At 50.0% G+C, this 26,002-nt stretch overlaps 3 protein-coding genes across 4 annotated transcripts; 2 read left to right on the top strand and 1 right to left on the bottom strand.

The window, feature by feature from the left end:
* Positions 1–1,751: 1,751 nt before the first annotated feature.
* On the top strand, positions 1,752–14,100 carry LOC142092490 (ATP-dependent RNA helicase DDX19B). 2 transcript variants are annotated; one of them, XM_075172609.1, is made up of 12 exons: positions 1,752–1,898; positions 2,893–2,941; positions 3,375–3,428; positions 4,351–4,486; positions 6,820–6,912; positions 7,578–7,680; positions 8,465–8,579; positions 8,758–8,935; positions 9,371–9,608; positions 10,666–10,828; positions 11,606–11,797; positions 12,212–14,100. In XM_075172609.1, the coding sequence occupies exons 1-12, from the start codon at positions 1,842–1,844 to the stop codon at positions 12,271–12,273; spliced, it is 1,440 nt and encodes a 479-aa protein (XP_075028710.1). In that variant the 5' UTR covers positions 1,752–1,841; the 3' UTR covers positions 12,274–14,100. The 2 variants fall into 2 exon arrangements, with proteins under 2 accessions (XP_075028710.1, XP_075028711.1); XM_075172610.1 differs by lacking the exons at positions 1,752–1,898; positions 2,893–2,941 and adding an exon at positions 3,520–3,757 and having other exon boundaries at positions 3,385–3,428.
* Positions 13,892–19,521, bottom strand: UBXN10 (UBX domain protein 10). The gene is made up of 2 exons (XM_075172611.1): positions 19,125–19,521; positions 13,892–17,370 (listed from the first exon to the last, which is right to left on the bottom strand). Exon 2 carries the CDS (start codon positions 17,353–17,355, stop codon positions 16,474–16,476), a length of 882 nt encoding a protein of 293 aa, XP_075028712.1. The 5' UTR covers positions 17,356–17,370; positions 19,125–19,521; the 3' UTR covers positions 13,892–16,473.
* Positions 19,522–24,622, top strand: LOC142092492 (phospholipase A2, membrane associated-like). The gene is made up of 6 exons (XM_075172612.1): positions 19,522–19,768; positions 22,079–22,428; positions 22,798–22,847; positions 23,383–23,527; positions 23,788–23,894; positions 24,226–24,622. Exons 2-6 carry the CDS (start codon positions 22,325–22,327, stop codon positions 24,369–24,371), a joined length of 552 nt encoding a protein of 183 aa, XP_075028713.1. The 5' UTR covers positions 19,522–19,768; positions 22,079–22,324; the 3' UTR covers positions 24,372–24,622.
* Positions 24,623–26,002: the final 1,380 nt, after the last annotated feature.

Here is a 26,002-nt window from a genome sequence, read left to right as displayed (position 1 = left end):
TCTTCATGTACAGAAGACACAACAGAGAAACACTCGCAACCACCAGCAGGACCGTGCCTCACTGACAGTCCCCAGAGCCTTGAAAATCCCCAGAAATTATTGCAGCTAGGGTAGAGGATTAGAAAGGAGGGCTTGGATAGATCTGCTCCAGCTAATGCTGCCTAACCACGGGCAGTTCTCCTCATTTCCTATGCCTCAATTTTCCCATCTCTAAAATGGGGCTAATCCCAACTACATCTCTTCAGTGCAGGTGTGTGTCTCTGCAAGAAAACATTACACTGGGAAGCACGAGCATCTCTCCCTCTGCAGCTAAATTGCCCACTGGCCTCTGGGACTCCTGTCTTTCCCATGTTCCTTCTTATTTTTACCCTAATTAACTAATTAATGTCTCAGACTTGCTTTCAGCTGCCTGCTCCGTTCCCATTGAACATCTCCTTGTGTTCCGCTCCTGTGCTCAGCATCCTCCTGGGCGCTGCGATGAGTTGCCATGGAAAAAAGCCATGATGTCACCTCTACAAATAAAACTGCCAGACCCCAAAGTTGACGTGTGTGGCTGGGGGGGGATCCCGACGTACAGAGGGACAGGGGGCTCTCTCCTCTGAAGAGATGGACAGGAGGAAAGCATCAGACGACAATACTTGATAATCACGGGTTTTAGTTGGAAGAAAAAAAAAAAAATCACAGAGGGGCGTTTGAAGAGCAATAGTGAAGGGCCCGGCCTGCCTGGGCTAATGCACCAGTATCAGCAAAATTGCACGAGGTGTGCACAAGATTTCTCGTGCACGGAAAGAAATAACAGCTTAGATGGAAAGTTTCAGGCTGTGGGAGAAACGAAGTGGCTCTGTGTATTCATTAAAAGCGAGGGTGAATACCAAGACAAGGAAGTAACCATCGTCTTGGGAACTTCTGGCTGACGCCTACAGGCTTGGCCATTCCACTACTCCTGCCGCATATAATAAAAACACAAATTAAGACCCTCCTCAAGGGCTGCTCCTTCCACGCAAGGTTCAAGGAAGCACAAACACTGCGCAGGGAACGGCAGCCCAGCGAGGAAATCCCGCAGGCTCTTCCCACACTTCTTTCCTTTCTATTTTCCCTTTTTCTCGCCTTTATTCCAGGAGCTTTAAAGAACAGGTTTGATATCGGGTCTAAGCCAGCTCCTTGCCCTACAGCAAGAGACGGGACACAAACGACTTTTCCAGGTTCCTGCCACTTCTACACCTCCGGGACTCATTCCACAACCTTGTTTTTCACCTACAACTCTATTTCAGAGACAGAAAGAGCTGCGGTTCCCTCGCAAATGTCACAGCCTCCGCGTGATGTCCCCCCAGCCTCAGCTCCCAAAGGGACCCCGTTACACGGGAAACCCGAGCCCCCTTCCCACCCCGTAAAGGGGGCCAGGCCCCACACCACCCAGCACGGCAGGGCCAGGCCCCAGCCCCACACCACTCCGCGGGGGGCCAGGCCCCGGCCCCGGCCCCGGCCCCGGCCCCGGCCCCGGCCCACCCGGGGGGCCTGGCCCCGCAGCAGGACAGCACCCAGCCCCACGGCAGGCAGGGTCCGGGCCCCACACCACGGCCAGGCCGGACCCCAGCACCCCACAGCACAGCCCGGGGCGGGACAGGGACCCCACATCCATTGCTGTCCCCCCTTTATTATCACCCCCCGGATGGGGGGCCCGGAACGCACCGCTCCCGGAACGCCGCCGCCGCGGCCGCGGTTGCCGCCGGGCCGGGGGGGGCGGGGCGCGGTGACTGCGGGCGGCGCAGGCGCCCTTGCCGCGCCCGGCGCCATTGCGGCTGCTCACGGCGAGCCCGGCGCCAGCGCCCCCCGGCCCGGACATGGCCACCGACTCCTGGGCCCTGGCCGTGGACGAGCAGGAGGCGGCGGCCGAGTCGGTGAGTGGGGAGCGGGGGGCGGCCCCGGGGCTCCTGGCAGCGGCCCGGTCCTGAGGCGAGGGGTCCCCGGGGCTGCGGTGCTGCCGCCGCCGCCTCCTCAGAGAAAGCGGCGAGCGCCGGAAACCCCTTTTTTCCCCATTTTCTTTTCTGGCGCATCGAAGGGGCAGGGAGGCCCCTGTCCATCCCCTTCGCGGCGGGGCCCTGCCGGCAGCACCGCCTCGGCGTGTCCCTGGGCCTGGGTCTTCTTTTAGGAGCAAAAAAAAAACCCTTTCTTTATTTTTTTTAATTTCTTTTTTTTTTTTTCCTCTTCATTTTTTGAATATCAGAAGGGCAGGGAGGCCCCTGTCCCCAGACACAGCCCTGTCAGCAGCACCGCTTCAGAGGTGGTCACCAAGCCTGCAGTCTTCATCCAGAGGCCAAAAAAATCGCTTTTTCTCTCATTTTGTGTGACAAGATCTAAATTTGTTTGAGGTGGTGTTTTCTTATTTTTCTGAGCCGCTCAAATGCTGCACTTTAGCATGGAGAGCATTAACTCAGTCCCTGGATGTGTGGGAAGACGCTCAGGGCTCTGTCCCTGTCACATTTCTGGTGGTAAAACAAACCCTCGGCGAGAGGGACTCGTCCCGGGGCAGCTTGTGTCAGCCAGGACTGCGCTTGGCTCGAGTTTCCCTCCTGGAACGTACATTTTCTCCCATTTGCCGTCAGCAGAGCTATTAGGGAGTGGAGATGCACAGACAGAAGACAAACCCTTTCTCCGTGTCATCGTTACAGCTTAGAAAAAGTTGTATTTGTCTTAAAACTCTTGAAATCAAGTTCGTCTCGCTAACTTCATCTCGTTTGCCTTCGAGCATGGGTTTTTGCTGGGGCTTGTGCAATAGTTTTAGCCAGTGGTAAATCTGGAAGCCTTGATGAAAGCTCAGGTTTTCCTGGCCAGTAGTAAGACATAGGTACAGTCTTTGAATGACTCTGATTTTGTGTTTTTCCTCACCCGTAGTTGAGCAGTTTACACCTGAAGGAGGAAAAAACCAAACCAGATGCCAATGGTGAGTTACAGCTGCTCAAATGGTGTTAGAAAGGGCGTAATGTTTTTCCGTTGGTTTGGAGTGCTGCTGCCAAGTAAATTCCCCGATTAGCCAAGAAATTCCAGAAAAGGGAAACACAAAGCTAAGATTAAACAGCAGCGTAGACTAAATATCTAGCTCGCGTGCTTGTTCTGCCAGGTTAACTTTTTTAAATCCTGTTTTTCTGTATTCAAGGAGCTGTGCGGGCAAAATGTGTTGGTATGGTTGATAAACTTCAATTTGGCCGTACAGAGCAAGCCGTAACTTGGGTTTCTTCTGTGCACCGATAGAGCAGGGCTCTCGTCAGGAAAATGGGCTGTTTTGTAGCTTTTCCCACAATATTCAAAACCTAAAACTCTGCGGGTGTGGGCTGCCTGACCTCACATCTGCCCCAAAACCATCTGTTTTAATTTAGGTGCTGTTGTCAAGGCAGATGACAACGTAGAGAAGACGGAAGATGAGGAGAAGGGTAAGTGCCTTCTTGAAAAAAGCTTTGGCAAGGAATGTTGAAAAGAAACTAATTTCGTATATACTTAAAGTAAGTCTGCCTTATGTCTCAGGATGGATGATCTTGTATCCTGCCCCAAGGACTTAATTGTAAGACATGTCCTTCCTCCATAATACTTTTAAAGCCATTGGGTCCTGTAATAACTTGGGAGACTCCTGGATTAGAGTGGAGAGAAGTAAGGGGATAGCAGTATCCTCAAAGGCAGGACTGGATGCAGGAGCAGTTGGATAACCTGGAGCTGGAATGCTGTAGCAACCAACGTGTTGCATTTATGAAATGGCTGTTAAGAGGTGGGTAATGGCTCTAAGTCCTTCAGAAGGTGGCTTAAGAGAAACTTGCTTTAGAAAACAGATTTATTAGCAAAACCCCGAAGTGCAGCAGTTTAACCTTCCATTTTGATCTCACTTACCCTCAGCCTTTGCTGCGTTTCAGCCCTGAAATTTTTCAAAACACTGTTTGTTCTCAAACTTTCCTTAAAAAGAAAAAAAACCCTTAAAAAGAAAAAAAAACTTAAAAGGTATCTGCCCACATGTCAGATAATAGTGAGGCTTTAAGAGGCCTTTAACCCTGTTCCACCTTCCAGTTAGATGCTAAGCTATAATATCTTAAATAAGCAGAGTGCTGTATCTGTTAAGGTCTGCCTTAAAACAGTGCTCACTTTGGTTTGTCTTCGTGGATATTAAACGTGAATCTCTGAGATACCCTGATAGATGTCTCACTCGGGAAGTTTGGGCTCTTCTATGACATTGCTCTGTAATAGAGAATTTCAGCATTTGGATGTATCTTGTCCTTTTTAACTGGCTCAGTAATGCAGCGTTGCAGTGGGAGCGACACCTGAAACAGACTGTGGTTTATTTATTTTTTCTACCTCCTTTTTCAACAGAGGACAGAGCTGCGCAGTCCTTGTTGAACAAGCTAATCCGCAGTAACTTGGTTGACACAACAAATCAAGTGGAGGTGCTGCAGAGGGATCCCACATCGCCTCTCTACTCCGTGAAATCTTTTGAGGAGCTGCGACTGTAAGTGCCTGTGGGTTCAAAGCTGCTGGAAGGGTAATGCTGGGATGAGCCAGAGACTTCTCTGCCTTGAGCTGTTAAAACCTGGGGACAGAAATATTAAACAGGCTCCCTTATGACTGTATTTTTCAGTGTATTGTTTGGCCCACTCAGTTGTACGAAGCCTTGTTCTTGAGCTCAGCGTTGACTCACTTTTGGTGAGACTGCAAGAGCAGACGTGATCAGATAGTTGGAGCCCCGCCTCGTGTCCTGATAGATTCCTTGGCTGCGTAGGAGATACCACTTAAAAGTGCATGGGTTTCTGTTTCAAGTTACTGCAAATTTGTTATTAATAAATTAGCATATCATTTATTGCATTATTTAAATGCAAGGAGAATTATTTTATTGTGGTGCCTTGTGGAGGCTTCCATCTGAAACAAGCTCATTTTAATTCCTGGTCTGTGTAGAGCTAGCCTGGCTTTCTACAATCAGCTCTAGCAACACTATTCTGAATTTTAATGGCTTTGGTCTTCAGATGCACAGTGGAGCTCGCATGTGGTAAGCTGGATGAGGTGAACAGAGGAGGGAGGGCTATCCTTCCACGGCCCCTATCGCCAGGGTTATGTGAGTTGCAAAGTGAGACCTTTTCTGTGTCGGAGGCATCGTATTTTGCCACCAGTTCTCCAGCAAATGCAGGGAGGCTTGGAGCAGATGTTCCAGCAGCATGGCAGTGTTTTGGAAAACACGAGATTTGTTTTATTGGCAGGAGTAATGAACACAACCATCTTCTGTTCCTGTTCTCTGGCAATTATTGTGAAGGTCCAGCAGCAGCAGCAAATAATACAAAGGGCAAAGCTTATCTTTTCTCTGCCAGCGATACTGGATTTATGTACTGGAGAGACTACTAGCGTTAGTATTTTCTGACCCTTCCTACTGAACACCTTTACCAGTGGGGCTTTCAAGTGACGATAGCTGTATTTAGGGCATGATAGATTTATATCTTTTTTTAATGTGCTAAAGAGGCTGTCCTGTTGCGATTGTCATTGGTTATATTGATGATCTCGGTTTTGTTGCTCTTTTGCAAGCTCTACAGGGAAATTGGAGCCGATGAGATGTCTCACTGTGAAATGTCAGGGTGTCGTTTCACTTTGTTAATGTTAGTGGTTGAATGTCTACAAAAAAAGCTGAGGTCCTGTAGTGCCCGTTAGACTAATTCCCATCTTGCAATAGCCAAACAATCCGAGTGAGTTAATGATGGGGGCAGCCAGACTAATTGAGTCTTCATTTTGTTATGACTTGGTGTATCCTTGGCAACTGTTGCAGAGTCGGGCTTTGTACGTCCTTGCTTCTGAGCAGCACAAGGTTACGTTTGCAAAGAGCTTTTGTTCCAGCCGTCGTCTGAAAGTAATATAGGATTTTTAAAAAGCATGTTGTGCTGAATAGGAAGTTCTTAACAGCGGGAAATGGTGGGCAGGAAACCTGTAACCTGCTTTGAAGGGAAAACCCTTACTTCTGAGCACCACTAACAGCACTCCAGTAAGCACTTGGAGGTCATCGGCTACGAATTCGCAGCACCATAACCTGAATTTTAGGTTGTTCTTGGATCTCCTTGTCTACACAAGTGTCTGCTGAGACTAGAAAGCTCCCTTGAGAAAAAGCAATTGATGAACGTTTGACGACTAGCAGTGTCACCACACACTTAGGTTCGAGTGCTGGGTTTTAACCGTGGATCACTAGGCGTAGTCACGGTGAAGTAAGTTTATCAGTCGTTTACCAGCTTTGTGCACTAAGCCAGTATCACTCCGGTGTTAAGATGTCAGTTTGTATTACAGAATCCATCATGACTTACTGAAGTCCTCACAATGATTTCATGACGTTACACTTCATTTTCTTCCTCATGTACTAAGGCTGCTTTGTCCCGTATTTGAGCCTTCAGAGTGATAATTTTGGCGCCGAGATTAGGCATCGCTGAGGAAAAGGGATTGGCCTAAAGGACAGGATTAAAGCTCTGTGCTCTGGGATTCCCAGGATTGTCTGCAAAGCTGCTTTAGAACAAGAAGCCCAGCGCCAGCCTTAGAGCTGTGCCCAAGGTTTTCCATGTAGCTGTGAAAGGCAGGCATGCAGGTTGACTTACTAAATCGAGGGGTTTTTGCAAAGCGTCCTTTCCAAACTTTCTGCTGTCGGTTGTTGTAGCTTCCAGGCACTGATCATAGTCACTTCACCAGTGCGATTACAGCAGGTACACAGAAAGGGGCAGCTCTAGGTCTGGTTGCAAGGTTTTTCTCACCTTTTTGTACACAAATGAAAACCAAATGTACTTTTAATAGATCATGGTATAAAAACTCCTCTGTTTTCAGGAAACCACAGCTCCTGCAAGGAGTCTATGCCATGGGCTTCAACAGACCATCTAAGATACAAGAGAATGCCCTGCCCATGATGCTTGCTGAACCGTATGTACCTGTACTTTCTACTGCCTTCCAGTGTAGGAAGGATTTGAAAGATTTAGTGTACTATTACTGAACTTTGGATGGGAGGATGGTGATGGGGAAGCTGTCCGGGCTGTGGTAAAAGGGTTCCCATGCCACGGTGATTCTGTGGTGATGAACTATCTGATAGCAGCCCTGGATTTGTCCTTTTCCTAAGGCTGGTACTGAACACGCAGTGCTGCAGTATTTGGCCGAGGTCAATCCGATTTTCCTAGTCAGTGTAGGGGAGAAATAAGGCTGCTATGGAACAGAGCTCCAGAAATCCTGGCTGGGTGGGAGTAGTTGAGACGCTGCATTGCCTGCGTGGCTGGTTTTCCTCTCCGCACCCCTGAGCTGAAATGTATGAAGTGTTAAGACACTAGGGGGGGATGTGCAAAATGGAAAAGTACTGACAGATAATTGCAGTTTTCCTTCCAAATCTTGTGCTGAAAGAGAGCGTTCGTAGAGGGCAGAAACTAACTTCTGCCCTGTGGAGTGTAGCTGGTCAAGCTAGGCACTAGTCCAGAGCAGTAGTAAATCTAAAAGGTATTAAAATGCCACTCGCTGCATTTTCTTTATCGTTCAACCCCGTGAATACATTGTCCAGGTGGTTCATCTGCTTGAGCTCATCTCTGCTGTATGTTCTGCAGCCCACAGAACTTGATCGCACAATCTCAGTCCGGTACTGGCAAGACGGCTGCCTTTGTCCTGGCCATGCTCAGTCGTGTTGAACCTGGGAACAAGTACCCACAGGTGAAGCTTCTGGGACGTGACTGCTTCGGGGGGTTTCGTGGTGGTGCAGTGCCACCTAGTGAAGAGGCTGGGCTGTTGAGACCTTTGATAGTAAATTTATAGCTTGATGAACCCATCTCTGTGACGCCGTTTATGTAAATGGCAGGGGCTGGTGATTTGGGGATCTATCAAAATGCCTTTAATGCAAAAAACGTGGATTTTGCTCACAACTTGTTCCTTTCAGTCCCTCCCTTGCGTCAGTCAGGATGCCATTTCTCTGTGAGGAGTTAAATCATCGGGATATCATTCTGGGAGAAATTAAATCAGAGAAATACTGCAGGCTGAAGGGGGTTAAGTAAGTGAAATTGGGGATGGAAGAGAAGATATCTGTCACAACAGAGCAGACAATGCCCAGAAAGGGGTTTTTTAACCCAATTTCCTTATGGGACGGCTGAGCACTTTTACCAAGGCTAGAGTTCTTTCCTTAAAAAATGCTGTCCTTATCTCTTAGTCTAACTGTAGGTGTTAGGTTCCTTGTCACTGCTGCCCATATATGTCCCCCAACGGAGTATCAGCACTCTCAATTCTGAGGAGCAGAATTGAACGCAGAAAGCCAGTAGCTATCGTAGTATCAACTCGTTCCCCTAGTTTCAGGATGCAGAACTGATGGGCTTTCAGAAACTGTTCAGCTGCTCACCTGTTCGTCTTCAGGAAAACTTGAATAATGAGGATTTTTAAAAGCAATTGTAATAGTGTTGCCCAGGATGTTGGTCATCTCAAACGCGTTATCCTTCTGTCCCTCCAGTGTTTGTGCCTTTCCCCAACATACGAGCTGGCACTTCAAACAGGAAAAGTGATTGAACAGATGGGAAAGTTTTATCCAGAGCTGAAACTTGCTTATGCTGTCCGAGGCAATAAATGTGAGTAAGGTGAAACGCTACCAACAGACTGTAAATGAGAAAACGATGTTCCTCGGATGCAATACAGTAAACGAACAATAGAGCAGTCAGATGGTGAAACAGGCTAGTTCAGAGAGGGGCAGAGCATTTCACTGTCTGCACAGCCATCTTACAAAAGCCTGCCTTTCTGTCTCGGCAGTGGAGAGAGGTCAGAAGATCTCTGAGCAGATTGTAATCGGCACACCCGGCACTGTGCTGGACTGGTGTTCCAAACTGAAATTCATAGATCCCAAGAAAATCAAAGTGTTTGTCTTGGATGAGGCTGACGTGATGATAGCAACCCAGGGCCATCAGGACCAGAGCATCCGCATTCAGAGGTAAGGACTCGGCGTACGTTGCCCGAGGTGATTTTTGTTTCTTTCAATTACAGCTATTTTGTAACGTAGGGACAGCAGGGCTAGCTTTTTGACCAGTGTCTTCACCGATAAAGCAACAAGATTAAAATGATATATTTAGCTCTAATCCAGATGGTTAATAGAGGCAGAATGTCAGGGGATGACAAGCAGTTTCATTTTCTTACAGAATAAAAAGCCTGTCCCTGGAGCAGGGTTTATTCATTTTTAAGAATGCAAGTCTGGATGCCACTGGTCCATAAGGGAACGATCAGTAAGATTAGCATTAGTCTTTCCAGCCACTGAAAGAACTGGTGCTGAGGTTATTGTTCTGCTTTGCCTGTAGCATTAATCCCATCAGGATATCAGGGGGGCAACAGTGTTGCGTGGGAACCCTGCCCATTTTGCTCTCTCTTGCAGAATGCTCCCCAGGGACTGCCAGATGCTTCTGTTTTCAGCCACTTTTGAGGATTCTGTGTGGAAGTTTGCTCAAAAAGTTGTTCCTGACCCAAACATTATCAAACTGAAGCGAGAGGAGGAGACACTGGACACTATTAAGCAGTATTATGTTCTGTGCAATAACAGAGATGAGAAGTTCCAGGCTCTCTGTAATATCTACGGCGCCATCACCATTGCCCAGGCCATGATCTTCTGCCATGTGAGTACTTTCGGGGAACATTAGTCCCAACGACCCCGTTAGTGTCTGCTATTGCTAAAAACCTGGCCAGGCATGCCTTTCAGAAAGAAGCTGAGAGCATGAATTGCCCTTTTCTTTGGCTTTTCTGACTCCCTCTTTGAGTGAATCTTGACAGCCATGATAGCATCAGCTGGTTTGTTTCTCTGGGTTTGTCCATCCGGGTCATTTTTATTCTTGAAGTCCTCTGAAGCAAAGATCAGAGTAATGCACAGTTTTCCAAAAGAAAGTATTACTCAGAACTACTGAAAAAAAGCAAAACCCTGAGATTGGAAAAGGATTAAAAATAGGGCAGAATGAGGCATGGGGAAGGCTTGTAGTTCTGCAGCCAATACATAGCTTTTCCTGGGACTCCTTTCCCTCAGGTAATTGGTGATACACCTCTGGGGTCTCCCTGTGAATCACACTGAGACTTCTTTTTTTCTGGAAGTCACCGTAACTCATGGAAAAAAAACAGTGCTGACAGCACCAGAACAGCCACATAAAGCTAGCTCAGGCAAGATAAAACCTGAATTTGGAGTCTGCTGCAGCAGTCTGCTTTTATGCTGTCTTGAGATGTAACAATATCAGACATAATCGGAGCTCAGAAAACCATCGTAATTGGAGACTGTTAATTCAAGACTGTGTAGAGCCTCTCTGGGATTTCACAACTACATTCAGCTCTAACCCTGCCATTTTCCAAGCTGAGTAGTTTTGTTTTCTTTGATAATGCTCGTGATTTTTTAGCATACATATGTAATCCCTCAGAGTGAAAGCTGAGGAGCAGAGCACAAAGAAAATGCATACTTTTCTAAAACAAGGGTTCCTGTGGTGGTAGATGCACATTTTCCTATTCCTGATATGAGAGCTGGGAGCACAGTTTGTAATGGGGAGGGGGGTGGGCACAGCACTTAGGAGCTGTTTCCTTTTGAGATATAAAAACTGAGCAGCCGCAGAGCTTCCAGTCAACCCCAAAGAGGTTTGTTCCCGCTTTACAGCATTAAAACTTCCTCCCAAAGACAGGCCTCGCTTTGCGTTTCAGACTCGGAAGACGGCCAGCTGGCTGGCGGCGGAGCTCTCGAAGGAAGGCCATCAGGTGGCATTGCTCAGTGGGGAAATGATGGTGGAACAGAGAGCCGCGGTGATAGAGCGTTTCCGAGAGGGCAAAGAAAAGGTGCTGGTGACCACAAACGTCTGTGCCAGAGGTAGGGCATGGCAGAGCTGGGCCGGGGAGGGGCAGAGGCAGCAGTTCCTAAGATAACATACTGCTGGCCGGCTTGCAGAAAGAATTCATGTCCTCAGGTGTTCCAGTCTGGAGAGATGAGGGTCCTTCAAGTAATTCCTGGACTTTTTGGGCTGCTGACCGTGTCTGTGCATATAAAGATGCCTGTGGGCGAACGCAGGATTCCTTGTAGGCTTCCTGCAGCTTGAGATTAAAAAGTCCACCCTGTGAGAATTTTATGCTTCTGGCACCAAGCCTGGCTTGTACTGCTGACCCTCAGTGTTTAAAATAAACATGTTCCAAAACACGGATATCTGAAAAGTACTGAACTCCAGTAGGAATTTGTGTTGACATCTTAGAACAGTTAGGACAACATAGTACTTAGAAAAAACAAGAGGCCTTTACAGCTTCGGAGAGGAGGGAGGAGTTTCCAAAATAGGTAAGTGCTGGATAAAGCTGAGCAGCTCCAACAGTTTTCCTGTTAGCCATTTCAGTGGGATTCTCTGGTGCAACAGCTAGATGGTTTTCATTTCAAAGTGCCCCATAAGGATATTGTGGAAAAGATCTGTTTCAGAGTTTGAGACTGTCTTTTAACTCCTCACTCGATGTGAAGGCAGCCATGCGGCAGCTCTCTGAAAGCTGTTGGAAATCCTGCTGTTGGTAACCTGGATATGGTGACCAAACTGCAGGCAGAGGCGGCTGTTCCTGCTATAAAGTGGTTTAAATGTAGTTGTGTAATCTGATGCTTCCTTTTCATCAGGGATCGATGTAGAGCAGGTCTCTGTTGTTATCAATTTTGACCTTCCTGTGGATAAAGATGGAAATCCAGATAATGAGACTTACCTGCACCGGATTGGACGTACAGGTCGCTTTGGCAAGCGAGGACTGGCTATTAACATGGTGGACAGCAAGCACAGCATGAATATTCTCAACAGAATCCAGGAACATTTCAGTACGTACCCTCAGACTTTCTCTAAAATTAGGTGTTATTTCTGCAGAGTTTTGACTAGCTGTACGCTGAGCAGATCTAATGGACGTTTGTCGGGCCTTAAGCTGACCGCAGAAGAGCACATCAGCTGCGCTTTGTGTAATGTCACTTAGGATTGTGAACTGCTACATACGCTAGGAGCAGAAATAAGTCGTCTCTTTGCTGGATAGTCCTTAAAATGGATGTTCCAGAGATGGGTAGGTAACATTTGCATACCCGGATGGGCCTTTGATAAAAGAAAAAAGTTTTATGCTGTAGTTTTAAAACCTGACTGAACATTTGTGGATAAACCTGAACTCCTCAAGACCAGCTAAAGAAACCAGCTTTCCCTTCTGTGCTCTGTGTTACGAAATCTGACTTATTTCTCATCTTTCCCAGACAAAAAGATAAACAAATTGGATACTGACGACTTGGATGAAATTGAGAAGATAACTAACTGAAGTACAGCTGCTGGAACTGGTGTGTACCCTGCTGTGGAAGCTCTCCCACTACAATTGGATCAGCGTTCAGATTGGCACGCCTCTCAGCTAGTCCCGAAAAGGACTCAAGATATGAGTACACAAAAATTACCTCATTTTAAAAATTGCAGTTGGACTTCAAATTGTGCAACTATGGGGAGGAAGAGGAAATGTTTACAGAAGCTTTTAACATTTGTTAGTTTAGCCTTAAAACGGGAAGATCTTTTGAATTCTAAGAAATACACTTGCCAAAAAATGGGCAATATGTAATTATCTAAAACAAATTTAAAAAAAAAAAGCTTTATAGCCTTTAATTGGAATAAAGTTCAGCATTAACCTGATCAGTTAAAATTCAACAGCCAAATATATAATGGACATAAGTAAAGAAAAAAAGAAAAAAACCACAGAAAAACCAAACAAGGCAGCTGGTTTTTGGCTAAAAACTCAACTTGTACAAAATAGGATGTCATTCTCTTTGGCGCTCCCCTGAGCTCTTTAAAACTCATTTCTGGCTTCCTGATGGATTTGCCCTGCTTTTCCTTACGTAAATCGTCCTAAGGATGTCTCCAGTAGCTCACACTCGCAAACACAGGTGCCGTGTTGCTTTTGCTGGGCAGTATTTTCTTTTAATTTGTCCTTGATTTGTTAGAATGGCCACTATACGTAAAGCGGTGCGGTGGTGACAGTGCTTAAGTACGTGCTCTGGAAGTTCATCTGAAGCCTTTAACCTCGCCAAGGTGTCGGGGGCGGGGTGGGGAGGGAGGGGCAGTGTGAAGGGAACTGTACTAATTAATTTTCTGAATAAATTCACCTCCATAGAATGCTAATGACTGTTGGAGTGGGGGTCGGTCACCTTTAGGCAGGTGGTACCAGTTCTAAGATGCTGCTGTGAAGCTCCGCATCAATAACGTACAGAACTGCTGGGCTTCACCGATCAGTAATAGGAATAAAAGAAAAAAAAAATCATGATAGCTTGTATTGACCAAAAAAAAAAACCACCTTTAGAACACCAAATTTACCTGTTACAGTATGTTTCAGTACCAGAGTTTTGAGTTAAATTGCTCAGCCAAGTTGCAGAGGGGAAGCGCTCCACTTTCATTGTGCTTGTAGTGCAAAACAGGTCATCAGTCCCTCGCCCCAGGGTGATCCTTGCCGGAGAAGGAATGATTTGCAAGGTCTATGCTCAGGCTTTTAGTTCGGTTGGGACCATTCTCGTGCGCGCAGCTGAAAGCCTGTGGGTTGCTCCCCCAGCCCGGTTTCCAGGAGAAGGAGGCTCCTGAACTAGAACTTAGGGTGCACAGCTCTTTTTGGGGAAAATGGGACATGCATGAGCAGCCATCGGCCTGCTACTCGGTGCAGGAATCACTTCAAAACAAATGTATAAATTGTAAATTTAACTAGGAATTTTCTTTGCAATTTTGGCCATCATATTCTGTTCAAAGACAGGAACATGGATCCTTTTACCAAGTAAAAAAAGGCTCATTTAAAATGTACCTAAAATTTTAGGAAATTGTGCACCCTTTTATCAATTTGTATAAAGGCTTTAGTGAAAAAAAAACAACTGTTAAAATTAAACTTTTTGTATTCTGGGGTGTATCTATTTTTATTCTGTTGGAAACCTATTTAAAGTGGCAGGTGAGTGAGTGCTTGCGTGTCGAGTGGAAGACTTGTTTCAATCACCTACTTTAATAGTACAGCTGAATGACCTCGTGACAGCAGAGTATTGGGTTGAATTGTCATGAAAGCTGCTGCTGGTCCTGTGTGCTGTTTCTAATGTACTTTTAATTGGAATAAAGAACACATACTGAACGATGCCTCCGCTAATTTCTTGCTTGAGTACTTTGTTGTTGTTTAAAAGCCTTCGGTAAGGACATTCCCAGCCAGGAGTCCTGATGAGTTTTCTATTTATGACCTTCTCAAAGCATCCTGTGACAGACTGAACTTCCCCTGATTTAATGCTGAAATTCTTAAAAGCTTCCCGCAAGGAAGCTTGTTAAAATGATACCGCACAATAAACGAGGTCAGGTAAATCCTGTTCCTCCCGCCTAGTGCTTCCTGTGCCGGACTTGGCAGAGCTGCTGCTAAGACCTCCCCTGCGTCCCCAGAAGACTTTTGAAGGGAAGAGAAGGAGAACTGGGGGAGAACAGAGGTGTTTGCCCTGCGCTGCGCTTGCCTAGATCAAGACTTGATGTGGTTTTTAGAAAAGGAAATAATTAAAATGCACGTCTTCGCAGCTGCTGGAGCACGGGTGAGTTAGTTTGTTAGAGGACCAGACTCATTCAGCTGTATCTTAGATGGAGATACTCGGGAGGAGTATGCTCCAGTGCGGGAAGTGCTGTCCACTGTGATCTGAGTTGCTCTTATTCTCCTGTTCTTGGTTAAAGCATTGGCCCCTGCACGCTCTCAAAGCCGTGTGGTGGTCACCGTGTCTCTGATTGTCAGCAGCGGGCAGTCACTGATCCGAAGGGCTTCCTTCTTCGCTGCGATCCTGTATTCAACAGAGGACGAAGATACAAACTCCAGGAGGGCACGTGCAAGATGGTGTGGACGGCAGCTGACTGTCCAAAGTCTGGTTTGGACAGTCCCCAAAGTATTTGCCATCAAATTAATGGCATTTCTCGTTTAAGAGGAGATGCAATGGCTCAGCCTCCAGCTCACAGAAATCATTTTAAGTTCAAGTTTCAGCCTAAAAGATTTTATTGATTGTACTACCACACAGTATGAAAACACTCCGAAATGTAGAAGTAACATAGTATACACAAAATCAGAAGAAGGGAATTAACCACTGAATGCTGAATGAATCACAAAAATGGTTCTTGTTCCTGAACCCTTACGTGAAATACTTTGCTCCCCACTGAGGTTTGGTTAAGGGCACCCGTGTGTTTCGGTATCCCGGTCCCCTGAAGACCGGGACTGCTACTGTGCAACTGCCACCACCCGCAGCAGTAGGTGACACCACCTTTACAAAGCGCTGGTCCCCGGACACCTGCTTTAGAGTGAGATGCTACGCTCCTGGTCAGCACCGGCATCGCTTTTCTACTACTGCTGCTGTCCCCTGCTGGTTTGGCAGTTACACTGAGGTTAAAAAAAAGCTGGGTTTACCTCAAAATTTTAAAAAATCTGTGTGGCAAGTGGTCTGGTTTTTTAGTAGACTGAATTATTGCTTTGAACCATAAGAATTTCCATTAGAAACCTAGAAGGTTTTTTTTTTTAGCACAAGTATATTGTATTTATCTAAAACCTGCCAAGTTACCCTACTGGCCTTTTTTAATGATGGTTTAGTAAAATACGGTCTACTGCCTGAGCCAATTCCTCAGTCAAATCCAATTAATCTATTTTTATTTAAAAATTCTCAAAGCAACACTTGCTTTCTTGGACTAACACATTTCAGTGTAAACGTGTTAAATGGAAGTATTTTGTAACATCCCATCTTAACTCTCCATCTATTCTTACCTATGGATCACACGAGTTGAATGCGAGAAGGAAAACTAGAAAATCCTGCTGCTCACCAATACAGCCAAAATAATAACTATTTGTTCTTAAAAAGACGATGCAGTCACACTCTTAAAAGCTGCACTGAGGTTATCCAGAAAGAGCTGAGCCCTCAAAGATACATTACCATCAGTCTTGCAATTTAATACTTCACAATAATCCATTAACGTGTTATTACTGTTACTTCCAGATGGTTTTCGGGTTTGATCTCCTTTTCAGTCACTCTTGAGAAGACGATGTTTAGGATGATGATAACCTACCGAAGATGGTTCCCCAGAGTAAAGCAGTTCTGTTTCTACCTTCCCAAATAGGTGCCTCTGCATCCGGATCCGCTCTGGGAAGTGGTACCTTCCTGAAATACGGAAAAGGACAAGGGAGAGGTCTGGGAAACTTCAGTCTTCAAAGAAGAACATCGGCAATTTCAAAAAACCAAAACGGGCAAAGGTTGGTGGTGCTCAGGAAGCAATTTGTGATGGCACACGTGAAAAAAGATGCTGTTTATGTAGCAGGTATATACACTTGAAGTACTATTTCAACACATATACACAAGTCTGCTTCAGGGGGAATTTTTGGAAGATGGCAAGATGAAGAAGTAGGCCCAGGAAATACCAGAATTTCAGTTTTTTGGAAGAAGTAACACATCCCACTCAGCAGAACGACCCAAAGCGGCGTGGCAGCGTCTCTGTGTGCCTAAAGATCTGCGTTGTGTTGCTCTTTCTGTCGGATGCACAGCACGGACTTGTGGAGAATCCCACATTCATGGAGGGACCTCGTAAGGTCAGAGAAACTCCTTCGGGGCACCTCCATCGTTTCAACGCTGCAGTGTTTGTATTTGGCCGACATTTTCTGTTCTGCCACGGCAAGGACGGTCTGGAGACTGTCGGTGGGCTTGAAACGATGTTCAAATCTCCGACCCGAGGGGGATCGAATAGCGAGCAGCAAGTGCGACTCTTCTTTCAGCGGCTCTTCCAAACTCAAAGTCGCCATCGAAGGGCTCTCTTGCCTCATTTTCCTTCCCGCCTTCTCAGGAGGACATCGCACACGTGAGCTCTCTTCATCGGGGACATCGCTTTCTGACAATACACGGACAGATCCTTGCTCCCCAGACAGAGTTTTGATTTTCGGAGCATCCTCCTGCCCACCACTCACTTTCGGCCGGTCGGTCTGTTCAGCCACCGCTTCCACAGCGCCGCTCCCGACACCTTTGCAGCCGATGGAGGGGAGCACCCTGTACTTGTTCAGGGATGAGGAGGTCCTCAAAGGCACTTGCTGCAGGAGCTCTGGGATTTCCTCAGGAGACACCTGGCCGGATGGGAATGCCGGTTTTGTGATCGATGCTCTCCGGCTGTTCACTAATTCATGAGGAGCTGCTGGTGGTGGGGAAGACGGCACTCGGCAAGGACAGGCTTCCACACTCTGAGAGTAATTGAAGCTTGGCCTCCTGCGTCCCTTGGCAGATTTTGGCCTGGCGACGTGCATGTCGACGGTGTTTGTCCACGAGAAAGCGGCTGCTGTGCTTGAAGGGAAGTAGCCGTGAGATGGTGCTAAGTTCAGAAGAGCCGCTGTGGCCATTGCTTCTCAAGGCACCTGCAGACAGGGTAGCAGAAGGAAAAGTTACAGGAATTTGCCAGAAAGCTTCTAGAGAGCTTAATCTCCCCGCAGCTCCCACTTCAGTGCTGCACGTCACCTAATAATAGCAATAAATCTGGCGTATCGCCGTGTAGGCAGGCAGCAATCCTACGGTTCAGTAATGGCTGAGTCAGAGACGGTGGGATATGTGTATTTATAGATGCTGGCTTTGTCAGGAATTGTTTAAAGTTGACCCAGAACATCGGGAAGTTGTGCCCTTCCCAACTTAAAGAAAGTTTTTGATGGAAAGAACAGAAACATTTTTTTCTGAAACTAGAAACTCAGTGAAAATGGGAGACGAGTGAACTTCAAAGCACAGATCTGGCCTTTTTGCTGTTCCTGCAGTGAAAGATTAAGTTCCCATCGTGGACTTTCAGGTAAGGCTGACTGCACTTTGCTTTTTAAAAATCTCTGAAGACCTTTGAGATTGAATATGTCTGATTCAACACAGAGAAACCCATTCTGACTTCTTCTGTGACCAAAAGCTGCTTAACAGAGACTGATATTAACCTCCATGAAAGATGAAACCATGTTCTATGTGTGTTCCCCAACTTAGGCTGCGCTCAGAACACTCGTGCTTTACCAGGACAAAGCCCAAAAGCCCAGACAACTGGGTCAAATCTCACAACAACATTTTGGAGAAGTGTGACCGAGTCACGCACCTCCTCTTCCTTTTCTGTGGTTTGCGTAGCTGGATTTATCAAGGCGGGGGAAAAACCATCAACTTTGATTGCTTGGCATTCTCCAGGAATGATAAAGTCCGACTCGCCTGCTGCTCATCACCCCAAAACAAACAAAAAGAAGGGAACAGCCACCGTGGTTGTTCCACAACCTTTTGCCAGCGATGCGTTACTTAATGCTTGGTTTCTCCTCCATTGCCGTGAAACGGAAACGCTCAGCCAACCAACGCTGAGCAAAGCCAAGGCAGAGTCCCTGACCAGCTCCAGTAGGAAGCTGCTTGGAGATAGAGAGATCCATCCCTCTGAAAGCCTCTAGCAGAGCCACGGACAGGGGCACGCCGCCCAAGTGACTCACCGGAGTTTCCTAGGAGCCTGTGGGAGGGAGGGGGGTGTGTGCCTTTCATTTACTGCCTCTAACAAATAAACTCCAAGGCAACAAGCGTAGTTCGGCATCCTCTGAAGAGGAACTTCTGAGCGTATCAGAGCGCTTACCAGATATCACCAGTTATACTGCCAGTTCAAAGACTAAAACCCCAAAACAAACAACCTGCCAGAAACCATGGGGGGACCCTCCTGAGCGAGGGTCTGTACTGCTTCAGTGCGGTATATATTAGAGGTTTACCATGAGAAGCCGTTTTAAATACGGCGCGTTTTACGTTCGGGTGCTTGGGTGAGGGACTGGGATGGGGAACTGCAGTCAGGGAGGGCTGTGCCCAAAACACAGTGAGCCCAGGACCTGGGAGGGCAGGCAGCCCCGAATCTCTGGCCCCACAGCACAGCCCTGGCCCCACAGCATGGCCCCGCTCCCTAGTGCCACAGTCTGGCCCCAGCCCCACAGCTGAGCCTAGTCCTGGCCCCACAGCCAGGCCTCACAGCCAGGCCCCGACCCCATAACCCAACCCTACGGCCCCACAGCCAGGCCCCGGCCCCACAGCCGGCCCCGGGCCCTACACCGCGGTCCCGCAGTCAGCCCCGGGCCCCTCAGCCGGCCCCGGGCCCGGCCCGGCCCGGCCCGGCCCCGCCGCCCCTCACCTGCCGCCTCGGGCCGCCCGCGCCCGCCGGCAAACACAGGCGCGTTGCCACGGCGACCGCGCCACTTCCGGTCGCGCGGCGGGCCCCGCCCTACAACCACAGAGACGAACCGGCCGGAGCGCCGCCGGTCGCGGTCATCCAGCCGCCATGTCGCGAGGGCTGCCCCGGACGGGGCTGGGCCGGGTCCCCGCGCCCTCGCTCCGTGCCCCGCGGCTCCCGGAGCGCAGTGAGGCCGGGGCTGCGGTGGGCTGCCCGGCCTGGCTGCCCCCGGCACGGCAGCGGCCTGTGGGATGGGCCCAGCGATGGCCCTGACGCCCCAATGTGGGTCTGAAGGACACAGCCAGGCCCAGGGAGGCCATGATGTCCCCGCGCGGGCCCGGGGGCCGTACCCGGGCCCGGGGGCGGCCGCGACAGGCTGGCGCAGGCGGAAGGGATGTGCCTGGGCTTGGGGATGGCTGCCGTGTCCCCATGGGGGCTCTGCGCAGGGACGGGACGTGGCCTCGGGCCTCGATGGCGGTGCGGGGACAGCCCCACCACCTCGCGCAGGGCCGGAGGCTCTGTCCTGAGGGGCAGAAGGAGACGGGGGGTGAGCGAGGGTGGAGGCAGCAGCGTCCTGTCCCACACAGCTGCTCCAAACCCCGTAGGTGAGTGTGATTCCGAGGTTGTCCCCGTTGTCCCCGTCCCTCCCACAGGAACTCTCGTTTCCCCCATCCCATCCAGAGCAAAACCTTGCCGTTGTTGCCCCACTTGAATACCAAGAGCCTTTTTAATCCCTGAAAGTTTAAAAATACGGTGTTAGACCTTCTCCTGAGCAAAGGCAGCAGAAGGGGAACAATGGGATTAGGTTTTAACCCCCCCATGACATGAGTTTCATGACGGTGTGATGAACAGCTTCACCTCAGCGATCGCTGAATAAAACCGGACAAACACCAAACTCATTAGTTTCAACCTTTAAAAAATCACACTTTAGGCACGGGATCATCCAGGGACCTAAAACAACTCCTCTGGGGGACTTTGAAGCTTGCTTTGTGCCCACAGCCTGCAAAGCTTGGCGTCCCGCTGTGCGCTGACAGGGAGGGGGGGTCCTGATCGCCCGGGCTGTGAACGATCCCCGAGTCAGTTTTCATTGTGGGAACACACCCAGTAACGCTGACATTTCCATCTCTCCCCATTAATCCGTTTTTAAACCCGCTTCTAGTTAACCAGATGCTTCTCCCACTGCCAGATGCCCACCAAAGGCAGCAAGAAACAAGCAATAACTAACTTAAGGTAACTTATCCACTGTCAAACTGGGGATCTCCACCCTGCGGGTGGGGCAAGATCAAGGCGTACCCGCGCACTAAAAAGGTCGGGAAATGGTTGCATATCAGCTCATCCCATCCACAGGACGTTCGGCGGTATCGCACCGAAGACGCCACGCGCTTTGCAGATCAAAGCACCGGGCTATTTACATTTCGGTACGGCCCTGAACAAACAGGTGGGGGTTGATACCCCTCTTTCTTTGCTCCGTAGGAAGGCTGAAAAGTTTCACATTTCCAACGGGATAACAACTTCCACGGGCGGTTTTTAAGCCCTCGGGTTTGTGGCTCTATTGAAGAGAGGGTTTAGATTCGCATGCTCGCTCTCCTGAGATCCTCCAGCGAGGGGGAGGGCTTAAAATGAGGGGATTTCATTAAAGCCACCTGTGGATCCCCAGTCTGCGTGATCCCAGCCCTCTGGTCTCTGTTTAGGTCCCCGGACGGTGCCTTTCATGCAGGTTTAGCCAAACTACAGCAAAAACCCAGGAGATCAGGGCCATCTTTCCCCATCAGGGCCAACACAGCAGCAAACCCGCTCCGAAGGGCAAGGACCTGCAACGCCAAAGCACGCGAGCCCGAGCGGTGCAGATAATGAACACCACAGTGGGGAAAATCTTCTATAACGGAAGTTTTTTGTGGATGAGGTGGGAAAGGGATGCTTAATCATCCCTAAAAGTCAGCTGGGGAAAGCAGGGGGTTTGGGTGTCGGCGTGATGCCCATGGGTTTGCACCGTGGCATTTTGAGAGGGCTTCTTGCGCAGATGGCGCGTGGGTAAGCCGCTCAGCACACCTGAGCGGGGAGGCAGGCGAGCTGTTGCTCCCCATCCTTTCCGTATCGGGCTTGGATGGCTTTTTATTCCACCTGGCAGCAGGAAAGAAAACGTTAGAGGGAAGAAAAGCCCCGGGACAGGGATCTCTGCCAGCCTTGGAGGAGAGCAGAGATGTCCTCCGGGAGGTGGGCAGCCGGGAGGTGACGTCCCTTCCAGCGAGCAGCCTTGGGGGCTCTCGAGAAATTCCACAAGGGGTTTTCTCCTGGCTCCCCTGAGCCATTTTCTTACCATCCGACACCACCCCCCGAATCCCCTCCCCTAGAAGTGTGGTTAATTACGGAGGGTGGATACCGCGCATTTGTGTGTGTTTGCTCCGGCCCCACGGTTTCGCAGCGCCGATAGCAGCTTTTGTTTCTTATCTCCTCGGTTTTCTGCCTCCCTTGTCTCTTTGTATCATGTCTCAGTTAGGGTGATTAAATAAACTGTATTCGAAAAGCGTTCCAAGTCGGGTTTCCATGGCGTTTCCAGCCTTCACTGCTGATGATTTAATTTCACGGCCCCCTTGCCCACGCACTCCCGGGGTCTCCCGTGCCCTGAGGGCAGGACAGGAAAACTACAGACCCACAAAATGAGACCGCAGCGTTCGCCGTCCTCCCTTTTGCCAGATTTGGATGAAGACATGGATCTGAGGAGGCAATTGCAAGGGGAAGACCCAAGAGAACCCATCTCTGAGGTTGCCGGGCGTGAGTTGGCAAAACCAAGCACCCACTTGAGACAACACCGAGGCCAAAGTGCCGCCTCGGCAGCTGGAACAAGGACCCAACCACCTCCGCGGTGCCAGCTCGGCACCTCCTGGGCATCAACGGCTTTTGTCCTGTCTCTCCAGCCACCGAATCCCACAACTTTTAAAACCACGGCCGAGACCTCGACTGGCCTCATCCAGAAACCGCATCAGCCCGAGATGGGGACAGCTTCGTGCCCAGCCAACGGGCAGAGGCAAGATGACGGAGGGAGCATCGCTGCCGGCCGCGCTGGCGGCACGCCGCTGCGGGGAAACTCGCGTTTCTTGTAAAGGGGAAGGACGGGAACGTTCTCCTTTACCGAGGGGCCGCTCGGGGAGACCTGCTCTGCGATGAGTAGCACCGTCAGCGCAGATAGAGGAGGGGGTGGACCTCGCCATCTATATAAAGCGAACCCGCTACGCTGGCAGTCTCGGAGCTGCAAAGTCCCGGCCGGGTAAGGAGAGGGGGGATTTTATTGCCCTGTTATTTCATCAGACAGCTCAGGGGGCGGCGGAGGGAGGCTGCAGAGGGTGAGCTTCTCCCTCAGCCCCGGGCAGGACAACCACTGTGTCCCCACACACGTCCCTGCCAAGCGCTGCATCCCAAAACCGGAGTCCAAAGGCCCCACTGGGCGTCACCTGGGTGCACTCGGGCACGGTGATACCTTCTCAATGCTGTATATCCATGGTGACACTAATGTCACCGTGCGGTGCTGCCAGGGTGCACCCGAGGGGCTCCGTGCCCCCGGCGCCGGCATGGGGGCAGCATCTGTCCTGCCCCCGGGGTGCTGCTCATCGCCCACCCTTGCTGTTTCCTCCTTCAGGGCCAGCCCGAGGATGAAGAATCTCCTCTTTTTCGTGCTCTTGGCTTGCGGTAAGTGCCCCGGTTTCACCGGGCCAGGCTGGGATCTTGTCTGCATGGCAAAAAAGACGTACAAACCAAGTCTTTGTGCACAATTCAGGTTTTTGTTTATATTTTGCAATTTCTCTCTAATGCTTTGTGTAGCACTGCTGTAGTCCTGGAGGTCCTCGTGACGGTGAGGCTTTGGGATGCTGAGATCCATGGTTACTTTAAGAGGCCCTGGAGCCTGTTGTCGCCTGCTTTCCTGCCTGTGCCAAGCCCACGGCTGGCCCTGGCAATGTGGCATTGCCGGTTGCAGGACGCAGGCGTGGCACAGCCTGTACAGAGAGCAGTAATATCTTCTGCCTGACTGAATCAGGTAGCTGCAGAAACCAGACATAATTCTGAGGGGTTTTTTGGGGGGCTTCTCACGGTTCACATGCCTGAAAGCATGCATTTCCAGCAACGCCAGACTTATTTAATTCCTCTGCCTGGTGCGAGGCGCAGGGAATGCTGCCTGCCTCCGTGCTCGGCACCGGTGCGAGCCCGTCCCTCTGCCCCTCCGCAGGGCTGCTGCTGGCTCGCGGCAGCGTTTTGGAGCTGGAGCGGATGATCAAGTCGGCCACGGGGAAAAGTGCCCTGCTCTCCTACAGCTGGTACGGGTGTTTCTGCGGCATCGGGGGCAGAGGGACCCCAGTAGACTCCACCGACCGGTGAGTACCTGGAAAAGCATCGCCAGTCGCCGCCCAGGCGCAGGGTGCACAGGGGTCCCTAAAAAACCTCCTCGCTGGCAGCCTGCCGGTGCTGGGGTGCTCTGAGAGGGGGTTTTGCGCCATTCCCCAGCCACGTCTTGGTGCTGCCTTGTCATCCCCTTCTCCCAGTCACCTTAAATTTGAGGCTGGACCTTCCTTTACCTCCCAAGTGTGGTGAGGGAGGGTTCGGGGGCAGCGGTTTGACGTGGTGTCCCCCACAGGTGCTGCCATGCCCACGACTGCTGCTACAGGACGCTGAGAGAGGGCAAGTGCAGACCCCTGATAACCCCGTACCACTTCGACGCCGCCGATGGAGACCTCATCTGCAGTGAGTACCACCGGGCGGGGGGTCCCACGGAGGTGGGGAACCAGCGCTGCTCCCCGCGACACCCCAGCCCTGGAGCAGGGTACACAGGAGGGCATCCCCCGGGGGTGAAACCAGCCTGATGCCCGGTCGGATGCGTACGGGAGGACGCAGCGTACGATAAATAAATGGGCATTGCAAGGGATGCGGACAGGCTGGAGAGGACGATCACCGGGACACGCTTCTTCATGCGCTTCCCCTGGGCAGCTCCAGGCATTGGGGGTGCTCCAAGGGGACCCCATCGCCGATGCCAGCTGGAAAAGCCACCACAGAGCACCATGGTTTTTCCCCGCAGGTAACGAGCAGAGCTGGTGCAAGAGAGAGACCTGCCTATGCGACAAGGCGGTGGCTTCGTGCTTCGCGAGTGCTTTGCATTCCTACAATAAATCCTACCGCTTCTATTTCAAGCTGAAATGCCGAGGAAGTAAGCTCCAGTGCTGAGGAGGAGAAATCTGCGCCCAAGGTTGCAGGTTTTGACTGGTTTTCCCCATTGCTATGGAAAGAAAAGCCTGATGTGGGGGTTGAACAGAGCTGGAGCCATCAAGGCTCCCCGCAAGGTGATGCTCAGGGTGAGGAAGGGCACGCACGCAGTTCCCAGAAAGACATGTCAGCTTCCAGTTTTTGGTCTCTTCCTCCTCTCTTTTCTTGATTTCATTTCCCAGCAAAGATAATTAAATAAAAGGTATTTGAAATGATTCTCCATGGTGTTTTTTCTGTAAGAGACCCTGAGATTGAGGCACTGCAATGGTGGCATCTGGGCTACTGAGTTTGGGGAGCACTTTTGCATCTCACACCTTAGCTACACCATCTGCCTGACACCCCAATATTTCCATGGTCCCGACAGCAGCCTGAAAAAGCCGAAGGTCTGGCAGCAGCTGTAATTCGCAGGTTTATCGCCAGGTCTATCCCGCTGCGGAGCAATATTGCTGCTGCCGGATCCCCAGCTGTAGAGGAGCACTTTGCATCGAGAAATGGGGACAAAAAAATGCCACCAAGTAAAACTCCCTGGGGTTTGTTAACAAAATAATTCCCCAGTGGCAAGCCCTGATGGCTTCTCCCAACGCCCCTTCCCGCCAGCTGAACTCACTCCAGGAGCTAAAACAAAACGGTGCATTAAGGGGCAGGCAAGATACGGCCAAAAGGTGTTTTTACAGGAATAATGGAAGTGGGAGAATGTGGAAGACCATTTGAGACCTTCCTGTGACACTTACTCACATAAAAATGGTGGCCAAAATTAAGGCTAAAGAATATCCGCAGAGGAGGGAAGATTTCAAAGCCTCGTCCACGCCAAGGCGGATGCTAATTTAGGAGGGCAGTTAAGATGGTGACTGAATGGTTTCTCCATAAGGGATGAGTTCTGCATAGGGTTGCAGTGAGGAGGTGGAAAAAATCATACAGAGAGAAATAAAGGGAAGTTGCATTCACTCATCCCAAAACATCTCTTTTGCTTCATTCTCCTCTCACGGTGGGCGAGCCTTTAACCACCCGGTATCTGCGTAACCCCAGTTCCGGGAACTGCACATTTAGAGATGCTTTTATTGTTGCCCATATACTTTTCCCAAAGAACCGATAACTCGCCCTGAATCACCTTCGCAGCGTGGCAGAGGGACAGTTCCCAAACCGTATGACCCCTTGAAAACCCCAAACCCACTTCGTTTGTGGCTGCCGGGATGCAAAAGCTGAATCAGGGCTATTATTTCCCCCCGATACCCGTGGTGCTGGGGAGGGCAGAGAAAAAGGCCCTCGGGCATCTCTGGCCAGGGGCAGAGAGCGCTGGCTTCCTCCTCGGGCTGGAAATGACGCTGCTTTGCCGGCTCATCCCGTCCAGCGCTGGCCCCCGTGCGTGGGGCACGGAGCCGGGGCGTTGGGGGGATTTCTTGCATTCCTGTAAAGGGGAAGGACGGCGCCTTCTCCTTTGCAGAAAAGCCCAGTTGGCAAGATGTGGGCAAAACGAGCATCCGACACCGGGGAGCAAACCCTATATAAAGCAAGCCCTGCCGGCTGCAGCGCCCTGCAAGCAAGCGGTGGCTTTCCCAAGGTAAGCGGGGGTGGAGGAACGCTTTCCCTCCCTT

Source organism: Calonectris borealis, chromosome 23 (genome assembly GCF_964195595.1).
Source record: "Calonectris borealis chromosome 23, bCalBor7.hap1.2, whole genome shotgun sequence".
Lineage (NCBI taxonomy): Eukaryota > Metazoa > Chordata > Aves > Procellariiformes > Procellariidae > Calonectris > Calonectris borealis.
This window is presented reverse-complemented; position numbering and strand designations above follow the sequence as displayed.

Excerpts from the sequence above, each read along its gene's own strand:
- LOC142092490 (XM_075172609.1), top strand. The coding sequence starts at position 1,842 with ATGGCCACCGACTCCTGGGCCCTGGCCGTGGACGAGCAGGAGGCGGCG. Across the intron at positions 8,580-8,757 it reads TGCTGTCCGAGGCAATAAAT|TGGAGAGAGGTCAGAAGATC; the intron begins GTGAGTAAGGTG and ends CTGTCTCGGCAG. Across the intron at positions 10,829-11,605 it reads CACAAACGTCTGTGCCAGAG|GGATCGATGTAGAGCAGGTC; the intron begins GTAGGGCATGGC and ends CCTTTTCATCAG.
- UBXN10 (XM_075172611.1), bottom strand. The coding sequence starts at position 17,355 with ATGGCCACAGCGGCTCTTCTGAACTTAGCACCATCTCACGGCTACTTC.
- LOC142092492 (XM_075172612.1), top strand. The coding sequence starts at position 22,325 with ATGAGTAGCACCGTCAGCGCAGATAGAGGAGGGGGTGGACCTCGCCAT. Across the intron at positions 22,429-22,797 it reads AGCTGCAAAGTCCCGGCCGG|GGCCAGCCCGAGGATGAAGA; the intron begins GTAAGGAGAGGG and ends TTCCTCCTTCAG. Across the intron at positions 22,848-23,382 it reads TTTCGTGCTCTTGGCTTGCG|GGCTGCTGCTGGCTCGCGGC; the intron begins GTAAGTGCCCCG and ends GCCCCTCCGCAG.